General features: G+C 52.1%; 1 protein-coding gene across 1 annotated transcript in view; it reads left to right on the top strand.

The window, feature by feature from the left end:
* The window catches only part of PLCL2 (phospholipase C like 2), a 159,491-nt gene that overhangs the window by 92,325 nt on the left and 56,259 nt on the right, over positions 1-10,907 (top strand). The window contains exon 3 of the mRNA XM_008049553.1: positions 3,604-3,807. Coding sequence (XP_008047744.1) covers positions 3,604-3,807 — 204 coding nt within the window. The remainder of the gene's footprint in view (positions 1-3,603; positions 3,808-10,907) is intronic.

Raw genomic sequence — 10,907 nt, 5'->3', positions numbered from 1 at the left:
CTCAACTTTTTTTTTCTTTTGAGTTGGAGTCTCACTCCGTCCCCTAGACTGGAGTGCAGTGGCCCACTCCCGGCCACCGCAGCCTCGACCTGCCAGGCTCCAGTGATCCTTCCGCGTCAGCCTTCCAAGTAGCCAGAACTACAGGTGCGTGCTACCACGCCCGGCTCATTTGTGACTTATTGTAGAGACAAGGTCTTGCCAGGTTGCCTGAGTGGGTCTCGAACCCGTGGGGCTCAGGCAATCCACTCGCCTCGACCTCCCAAAGTGCTGGGATTACAAGCTGAGCCACTGAGCCCAGCTGAGACCTCAACTTAAAAAAAAAAATAGTGTGTTTTATTTTAAATAATTAAAAAATTCCAGTTGGTCATTAGAATGTTCACTGCTAGTCTTTTCTTTTTTAGTTATTTACATTTTCCAACTGCAGTTGGTATTGAAAACATGGACTATACATTAGAATAAACTAGTCTGGGTGCTGTCTGCACACCCTCACACCATCTCTGCTGGTGACTGCTTAAGTGTTCCCTGTTTTTACCACCAGCAGACGTGGGAAGTGTTGGCATTTCTGGATATTTCTTACCTGGAACACAAGTTGATGGCCTACCCAAAGAAAAGGGCTGTGGGTCACCGAAAAGAGACATGATTCACTGCTTCTTTCGGGAGCTGTGGATGGGAAGACAGAGGCCCCAAAGCGAGCCAGCGTGTTTGCGTGGTAACCCTCCTTTTGCTTTTAGAGGATAGCCAGTTGGATACGCAAAGGACTTGGCGTCTGTATTTATTAGAAGTCTATGATGATCATTGCTTCTGAAATACGTAATGGCTAAAGGCAGTCAGTTAGGAATTATGTTATTTAATCAAGGGTCTCTAGCCACATCTGTGTCCTGGGCCCGGGAGCCATAAGCCCCAGGCAGCATGGGCCTGCCTCTCAGGGACACGGCCTCTCCTGTCACAGGAGAGAAGTGCTGGGTGTGAGAACCGCCCCGTGTGGGTTTATTAGTTTAATGCCTTTTTTAAGATGACAAATGAGAATGCCACCAGCGAGTAAAATCAGCTCAGAAAATTCAGCCTGTTTTTCTTATCTGCCAAGTTTATGTTTCCTCGTGAATAAAAGGATCTTCCCACAACAGGGACATTTATTTTTTCTCTTCAAGCAAAAGCGTAACAGGAACATGAAGGACTTTCCCCATTTCTGAGGGTGAAAGTGGCATGGTAAACCCTCGGCTCCCGTCAGGCCACACTGTCCCCTGCCCGTGGCTGCGGGGTGTGTGTGACGTGGAATTCCTCTGAGGATGTGTCGGGGTGTAGGCTGTGTCCTTCCAGAGGTGTGTCTCTGCTGATGCCACAGAGCAGCCGGTGTGGTGTCGAGTGACGCCTGCCCTGCGCGCCTAGTCTAGGCCACGCAGACACAGAGGTGAGCTCGCCATCCCCCGCGCGTCCCCAGGGACTTGAGCTGTAGGTGGGGAAGCTGGCAGGAAGAGGGAGAGTAAGCAGATGGAACCACTGCAGCAGCGGTGAAGCGCTGTGAAGAGCGTAAAACAGGGAGCTATGGCAGAGAGGTTGGGGGCCACTTAGGTATCACAGCGGTGATTTCCTTCCATAACCAGTCAGTATCAAAGTGGCTATGGGCAGAATGACAGTTTGATGCCCCTGTTCGTAAAAATGAAATGCTTGAAACGAAAGTGTTGGCCGAACGCGGTGGCGCACCCCAGCAAGCACTCTGGGAGCCCGAGATGAGAGGTATCGCTTGAGCCCAGGAGTTCCAGACCAGCCCAGGCAACATAGCGAGACCTCATCTCTACAAAAAAAAGTTTTAAAAATTAGCTGAGTGTGGTGGCACCTGCTGGTAGTCCCAGCTACTCAGGGAGCTGAGGCGGGAGGATTGCCTGAGCCCAGAAGGTTGAGGCTGTGGTGAGCCATGAACGTGCCACTGTCCTCAGCCCTCCAGCGACAGAGTGAGGCTGAAAAAACAAACAAAAAACTTAACTAAAACGTTGCTCCTTCTCAAGAATCTGGGCTTTTTTTTTTTTTGAGTTGGAGTCTCACTCTGTCGCCCAGACTGGAGTGCAGTGGCCGCTCCTGGCCACCGCAGCCTCGACCTGCTGGGCTCCGGCGATCCTTCCGCCTCAGCCTTCCGAGTAGCTGGAACTACAGGTGCATGCTACCACGCCCGGCTGATTTTTTATTTATTGTAGAGATGAAGTCTCGCCAAGTTGCCCAGGCGGGTCTCGAACCTGCGGGCTCAGGCCATTCACTCACCTCAGCCTCCCAAAGTGCAGGATTACAGGCTGAGCCACCGAGTCCGGCGAATCCAGGCTTTTTGAGAGCAGAAGGCCCCCGCCTGTCAGGCTAGCGCCACGCCCCTGTCCCCTGACTGCGTGCCCGGCCCAGACCAGGACCCACACGTGCCCCGAGTAACCTGCTTGGGTCCCGTGGTGTTAGGACTCGCCTATTACTGCGGCTCAGTGATTGATTCCCCTCATCGACAGATTTCAGGTCAGATCCTGACGCTCACTGGCTGCTGTGGGCCCTTAGACAAGTAGCGGGATTATCGCTAAGGCCCAATCTCCCCCCTCTGAAACGGCTTGCTGTGCGGGTTAAACGCGGGATGCGCCCTGAATATGCCAGGGCCAGCTCAGTGCATGGTGATTACCCTAAGGGCGGCTTATGGCGTTTCCCGGTGTCGGAGGGTTTCTCTGAGGGAGGTTTGAGCGGCATGCCCCTGGTGCCAGAAAAGGAGAGCGAGCGAGGAACATGGAGGTCAGGGGTGACCCTCGCAGGGGAAGGCCAAGGGCGGCCACAGTCCCCCGCCGGGCAGACTCCCCCCGGGACGGCAGTGTCCTCGAAGGCCTTCAGATGTGGAGGCAGCGGGGACCCGTGGGGGAGGGTCAGGGCCCCACCCGCCGGGTCTCCTTTCCTGGGGGCCGGCTGGCATGTTGAATGCGCTTTCTTTTTTAAATGCAGATTTTTTATTTTAAAATTGTGGGGTACAGTTAAGGGTTAGGTATACAGATATGCGTCGTGCAGGCACCCTTGTGGATGAGGTGTGCCCCCGCCCCGTCCCCAGACAGATATCGACTACTGTTAACTCCACCTCCCTTCCCCTCCCTCCCCCCCCATAGTTTCCCGCCACTGTCAATCTTTTTCTTACGGTATACGGTAGTTGTTCAAGGTCCACTTACGAGTGACAACATGTGATACTCAGATCTTTGTTTCTGTGAGAGATCGCTCAGGATTATAAACTCTAATTCCATCCAGTAAGTTTTACCTTTTTGAATGTGTACGGTAAAACAAACAAACAAAAAACTTGCCTCCTCACAATTCCATGCCAGCATTAGCACTGCCATGAGCTTTGGTCTGAAAAGAGACTTTGCCCTTCCAAAGAATCTGACGTCTTGGCATCCTCAGTCCTTTGGATAAGTTGGAGTCATAAATGTCCGGAGCGTTTGTTGGCCGAAGGCCCTTTCGCAGGATGCAGTCGTTGCCGGCCGGTTCTGGCGTCGCACGGCTAATGACTGTGGCCCCCGGCGGCTCACATAGGGCCAGGTGTCCGGGCAAGAAGTCCATGCCCCTGGCTCGCTTCAGAGGCTCCTTTCTCTCCCTCAACAGAATGCGGTGGTGTCGTTCAAGGAGCTGTGTGGCCTCTCGTCCGTGGCCAACCTCATGCAGTGCATGCTGGCGGTGGCCCCCCGCTTCCTGGGGCCCGATAACTCGCCCCTGGTGGTCCTGAATCTCAGCGAGCAGTACCCCACCATGGAGCTGCAGGGCATCGTGCCGGAGGTGCTGAAGAAGATCGTGACCACGTACGACACGGTGAGCCATCCCCTGTCCTCGCGTGTGGCCGGGGCGGGCGAGAGTCTGGGAGGCCCCGCAGCACGCGGACCCGGGCGCTGTGACTGGTGTGTGTGCTCCTGTCCATGCTGCGTGTGCAATGTGGGGCACGGGATGCCCCTGGCCCTGCTGAGTGTGGGGGCACTAGCGTGTTCACGCGCGCCTCGGCTGGCGTGGACGTACTTGGCTTCTCTGAAGCTGCATCTGGATGGTCCCCAGGAAGCATGTTGTCCGTGCATATATCAGCAGGACTTGCTATATCTTCTCCGGCAAGCAGTCATCAGTTATGCGTTTTTATTTTATTTTTGTTTTTCAAACTGGCATGGGGGGAAATTTCATTTTAAAAGACTGTTTGCTGCGTTGAGGGCCAAGTGAGGCACGGTGGCGTCCTTCCCTGCCGCAGTCGCTCGGTGACACCCTGTGACACCAACGAGGCATCCTCGGGACACCGCGAATGTCACATTTTCCCACTTAAGGTTTGCCTTGTGTTTTCTTAATCACATCCTGCTCTTATTGGACTTTTTTGATTTGTCATGACTCTAAGAGAGAATCCAGTGGGCGACCCACACGCGTGTCAAGTTCACGGCATGGTTGTGCTGTCAGAGCCGCTGTGTGTGCTGGGGTAACCGGTGACGGCGCACCCCAGCAGGGCGAAGGGTGGTGTTGGGCGCTCCGCTGTGGTGGGCCAGGCTGCTGTCCGCGCTGTCAGAGCCTGTGAGGTGACTGCCTCATCTGCGACAAGCTAGGTCGCCACACACGCGGTCTCTTCTGGCATAGCTTGCTGTGCTCAGGGACAAAACAGAGTTGACATCGTATCCCTAAACAGAAATGTCTCTGACTGTCTTAGAAGTCAGTCTGAAAGCTGCAGATTAGAGGGATATATGCAGTTCCTGGGAGATTAAAAACCCCTCAGGCCAGCATCTGACACACTGTGCCCCGAGGAACCGTGATTTCTTGGGACATCAGTGAATGTCACTTGAGGGAGGAGTTCCATGACAGAATGACTCAGGGTGATGCTGGTTTGAACCAGGTGAGTCAGACGTCTGCACTGCAGGACTTCTCAGGGCCTTTCGTGGCTGGCACGGTGAGTTCCGAGGGGGAGGCTGATGGGGGTTTCCCAGCAGCACAGACTGACTGGCTGACGGAGCTGTTTCCACAAGCCGAAGCTCTCAAGGACAGTTTTGGAAAGGGCTTCTAAAGCCCTTGGGTGAACAAGTCTGGAAGCCTGAGTCAGGAGAAGGCAATGCCCTAGACAGCTTTATTCCTTCCCTTAAAAGTGACATTGGAACCATTTCCCAGAATCCCGCGAGGTGGCCACACATTGCAGCGTATGTCATTCCCATCCTAGAGTTCGTGGTGACGCAGGAGAGACGGGACTGAACGCAGGACACTGTGGGCACCCTGCAGAGAGTGGCAGCTCCTCAGAATGGAGGCATGCCCAGTGTGTGTGTCCCACAGGCCCGGGGTGACACACGGTGTGGGCACCAAGGAGTTCCAAAGACAGATGCATACCCCATCCTCTGGGAGCTCCCTGACACCGGGAGGTGAAAGGGGCCAGGAACAGAATTGTTGGAGGGAGCATGCCCTGGGATTCCTGCTGGGGGGCGGGGAGGAGTGGAAACACGGAGAAAGGTATAAAAAGAAAAGGCATGAAAACCCTTCGCTTGCGGTGCCCCAGACTACCTGGACAGATCTCAACTCATTCGGTTTTTGGGGAGAAGCCAGAAGAGGTAACTGATGTTCATCTGTGCTTTTAAAGCTTAAGCCCCCAATAAAACCACAGCTTGCATCGTTGACCAAAACCCGACCCGAGTTACCCCTTGGATACTTTGCCGGTTTCCGTGGCAGCCACACCATGGCCATCTTCATGGCAGGCTTTCTGCAGGGACTTCCCCAGCGGGGGGTGGTCCCCATGTAAGTGATAGCATCAGGCTGTGGCAGCCTGAGCCCGAGTGATGACTGACCTGCCAGGAGTGTGATCATGGCCGGGTCCCAGGGTCTGTATGGAAGACCCTGAGAGACGCTGATGAGTAGCGTGGCTTCCCGTGGTGGTATTTGGCACTGGTCACTCAGGGCTCCTTTGTCCTCTGCCCCTTCCTCTTCTGGACTGGTGGACGACAGCCCTTAGCACGTGCCTCACCTTTGCATCTAAACTTGTAGCTATGTTGTTGTAGAAGGGATAAGACAGACTGGATTCACTTGCTTAAACTTTTTAAATTATAGAATAACTTTTTTGCCGGGCAAGGTGGCTCATGCCTGTGATCCCAGCATCTCAGGAGGCTGAGCGGGGAAGATTGCTGCAGCCCAGGAGTTCAAAACCAGCCCTGACAACAGTGTGAGACTTCATCTCTCCAAAAAAAAAAAAAAAGGATTAGCCAGGCATGGTGGCATGTGCCTGTAGTCCCAGCTACTTGAGAGGCTGAGGCAGGAGGATCGCTTGAGCCCAGGAGTTGGAGGCTATAGTGAGCTATGATTGCGCCATTGCACTTTAGCCTGGGTGACAGTGTGAGACAGTATCTCAAGAAAAAAAATTACCTCCGATAATGTATCATTGAAATAACTGTGCTGCATCACACCCCTAGATTTATCGATCTGTTCCATTTTTAATTCCAGTTGATAAACTAAGTTAATAAAATATTCAAAATTAAATTCAAGTTATGGCTGTAGCCACATGATGACTCTCGGAATACTTTACAGTCCTTTTTTAGTGACTTAATGGTTTCTTACCTGCGACAATTAGTTTGTTAAAGCCTGCCAGAAGACTGGATTAAATATTGATGGGTGTAATGTACTGAAGGTCTGGGACTGGCTGGAACGTGAAACACAGCTCTTTATTTTTGTAATGTTATGTTGAACCTGACCCAACATTAACCTTAGAAACAAGATCTTATTTCATCTTGTGGACTTCCCATTTATAATGTGAGGACTTAGATGAGAATGAAGGGTGGGCTGAGACGTTCCCTCCAGACCCACGGTGTCGCCGCCAGTCTTCCCCGCGGAAGCCCGTCCTCCTGCGAGGATGGTACCGTGGCACCTACTGAAAGTGCACAGGTGGGTATTTACACTCGAGGTTGTGATTACTTTTCAGTTTCTAGGCTCTGTGCATAAAATAGGGTGCCAGAAACGGGCCACTTTCTCTGTAAAACGAAGGATGCAGATACCGTCCTGGTGACTCCCATGATCACCACCAGCACACAGACCTTCACAGCTGCCAGGTAGCTCTGGCAAGTAGCGGGGTAGGAGCCCAGGCCCAACCCAGGAAAAAGGCACCAAAGCCATTCGCAAATGGAGGAGGAAGAGCCGTCCACCTGCCTCTTAGACTTGGAAGATGAAGGGGGTTTGAAAACAGGGCCTGGCCTGGGGCGCACAGTGGATGTGGCCGAGTGTGGTCAGCATTGCAGGAGTCAGAACACATGTCTGGGTGGACCGTGCCTGCTGACATGTCTGGAGGCCTGGGGCAGGGAGATGACCCTGTTGCTCCTGATCGTGAGCCAGGCCAGGCCCTAGAGCTGTGTTGCCCTGGAACCCAGGCTGCAGAAGCTGCCCGGGCAAACCCAGGGAGGGAAATGGTGGGGCATGGGTGCCCTCCTGCTCACAGAGGCCTGCTGGGCAGCCCGGGCCTTTAAATAGGGTTTCCTTATCCCCACCAACCCAGTGTCCTTAAGTCTCTGTGTCACTTCAGGGGCTCAGCCTGTAAGAGCTCATCTGATGCCTCAGACAGCTTGCCTTCCCTGGATTTCTGGGCAGAAGTGCCCCTGGAGTCCCTCTGCCACCTGTCTAATTTTTGTCAACAGAGGGAAGCCGGCTTCTGTTATTAAGCTATGTGGCCCAGCTCCTGCCCAGTCCTCCATATTTATCACATTGCACTGGACAGCATGTGTATCATGATATTACCCACACAGACCAGAGTCACAGTGTTGTACAGAGGGGGACCCCAAAAATCCAGAATTTATTTATTTATTTTGAGTTGGAGTCTCACTCCGTGGCCCAGGCTGGAGTGCAGTGGCACGCTCCCGGCCACCGCAGCCTCGACCTGCTGGGCTCCGGCGATCCTTCCACCTCAGCCTTCCGAGTAGCTGGAACTACAGGCGCGCGCTACCACGCCCGGCTAATTTTTTGATTTATTGTAGAGACGAGGTCTCTTCAAGTTGCCCGGGCGGGTCTCGAACCCGCAGGCTCAGGCAATCTACTCACCTCAGCCTCCCAAAGCCTGGGATTACAGGCTGAGCCACCGAGCCCAGCTCAGAATTTATTTTTCTAAAAAATTGTTATTTCTTCCTACGTGTTCAGTCCCATTCAAAGGACAGTCCATTGGATGCACTTCACCTGTCGAGATGCTTTTTCCACTGCTCAGAACAGTTTTTGAACTCGTGAATTTTGATGCCTTTTGGTGCTGCTGCCGTTTTTTTGTTTCACCTCTTCCACATCGGCAAAATGTTTCCTTTGGGGACTTTTATTTCCCCACCAGGGAAACAACAATAAAAGTCGCCAGGGGTGAGACCCGGTGAGTAGGGAGGGTGGGTCTGAGGTCATACTGCTTTTGGTCAAAAACTGCTGAGCAGTCAGCATGGTGTGGGCAGGTGTGCTTGTAAATCACCCATAATGAAATGGTCACATGCATTGAAAGACTCTCCAAAAAGAAAAAAATCACTGGAGCTGAACGCAGCCTCTCACAACAATGCTCGCTGGCACACCGGTGCCCATGGGATCTCAGAACTCTCACCGAGTGGGGCAAGTCTGTACTATAGGGGCCCACCCTCCAAAAGATTCTGGTTTTTTAGGGGCTCTCTCCTTGTACTTTTATATGTAAATCCCTCATTTGCTTCCGTTAAGATGTTACTAGGCGCTTTGAAGTGGAATTTAGTAGAAATTCAACTGGTTTCTTTCAGCACAACAGATTTAAGGAATAAGCTGTTGTGTTTTAATGGTGGATTCAACACCTACCTATGTGCTGTTACCATGTACAAGGCACTGTTCACTCGTTCAGCAAATATGTACTGAGTGCCTACTGTGTTCCAGGGTCCATTCTAGGCCACAGGAGGCGATATACAGACACAGAAGACTTTTTTCCTTGAGGAGCTCACAGTTTAATTGGAGAGGTGCGGTATGTTTGTAGATAACTAGTAAGATCATAGACACAGATGGCAGATAGATATCTTAAAATATACAAACTCTTCGGATGTTCAGAGGAGAGACTGGCCAGTGTCAGGCTCAGGGACGAGGAAGATTTCAAGAAAGCGTTGGCCTTTGAGCTGGACCTTTGAGGGTGAGCCGGATTTGGGTCGCAGGTCCCAGGAGGCCATTGTGAGTTGGAGGTCACAGGGTGGAACGCACTCAGAAGGAGGGCGTGTTCTGGTTAACCCGGGTGTGGACGGGTGTGGGCGGGAGACCTTGCTCCAGCAGTAGAGGGCTGGGCGCAGAATTCGCATCGTGGACTCTGAGGGGCTCGGAGTGAGAGAGGTTGAAGACCTTCAAGGTGCAGGGGAGACGGGAAAGCCTGTAGTGGCCCAGATTGATAGCAGAGCCGGGTTAGTGCCCGCGTGGTGCCTCTAGCCTGTGTGTTTCTGCAGTCCAGTGGGAAGAGTCCACCGTGTGGAATGTGCCGGTGAAGGGTCAGGATTCCCAGTGAAGCCCGAAGAACTTCCGTCATCATCAGCTCCGGTCATCCCTGCGGGCTCTCGACGCTTCGGACAGCTTGCTGTTGACTCTTGCTCCCCATGAAAGTGACAGAAAATGGAAAATGATTCATTTTGCCTATATTAGAAGGCAGATTCCATGAGCCTAAAATAAGGAAGACTGTAACCAATGGTTAGGTTGAATTACACACAAATAAATTTGGTTGTATCTGAATATATCTTTCTTCTTATTTCAGAAAACAAGAATTCAAGCGTTTTACTTAAAATTTCTATAAATGAGCTTGAATACATTGCTATTTACAAACGAATATCAAAACTGAACTGTTCTTTCATGGAATTAAGAGCTGATAGGAGAAGATGATGGCATGTACCTGCGTGTAAGTAGGCTCTTTCTAATACACAGTGTTCGAAAGGACTGGTCTGTGCTGGCCGTCTGTGCCTCTAAGATAAGTGATCTCATTTGCCATCTTCTTAAACTGAAGTGGTTTTGACCATCCTTTCGCTGTTGATGAGAGTGGTAAGTCTCTTCATTACATTCAGATTTGCTGCCTGTTTTACACTTGGATTTTTAAAATCCTTATGAGATGGGTAGTAACATATAGAGACCAAGGAGTCAGCATCCTTCCTCTGGAGAAAAAAAAATCATTGGAACTGTCACTCTTCTGTGAAGTCTGACATAAGTAGCATGTTCTCTTCATAAGATTCATTTTCTGGTCTTGCTGCGGTGTTTCTGTACCATGGAATGTGCGCCGTCCTTGTCATGACACCGAGGAGGCCGTGAAGGGCAGGGAGGGAAAGGTTTAGAAGACGCGGTCCTGCCTGGGCATGGCCGTCCACACCCACACTCACACCCGTCCTTTCTCACCGTGGGGCGCCTTGTCTCTGCTTTCCATCTGAAATTTACGTGCCTCGATGTCCTTGCAACGGCATGAGAGGCTTGATGTTAATTGCCTTCAGGTTTCATTAAGAAGCATCCCGGAGGAGCCCCTTGGCCCAGTGGTGAAGAAGCCTTTCTGGAGTTGCTCGTCCGTCCGGGAGGATGTCCCTCGCTCTCCCTGAAGGCTTTCTGCAGTTGCTGGGTAGTTCCTTCCTTCCGGCACAAAAGTCCGCGACACGAAGTGGTGGCAGCTGACACGCAGCGGCAGGAACATTCTGTCTCCTGCTGCCGGTCCGGGTCCACGTGCCTGCTGCTGCCTCATCCTGCGAAGAGAGGTCACGCCTCATGATTCCCGGCGTCTGCAGTGGGGACCAGCGGGGCGGTCTGCGGCTCCATGTGTCACCCTCCCGCCTCAGACGTCCACATTCAGAGCTTCGTTTAATTGGAGGCGCCAACTTTACCAACTCTTAAAGGTAGATAGGATATGTGTGCTTTGGAATGAGATTCAACTAGAAAAGAATAGAGGGAGGGAAGGAAGATGGGAATTAAGGGAAAGAGGGAGGGGAGAG

Source organism: Carlito syrichta, unplaced genomic scaffold (genome assembly GCF_000164805.1).
Source record: "Carlito syrichta isolate Samal-C Ts95f unplaced genomic scaffold, Tarsius_syrichta-2.0.1 Scaffold135739, whole genome shotgun sequence".
NCBI lineage: Eukaryota > Metazoa > Chordata > Mammalia > Primates > Tarsiidae > Carlito > Carlito syrichta.
Note: the sequence above shows the minus strand (reverse complement) of the source record. Positions and strands in the feature narration are given on the sequence as shown.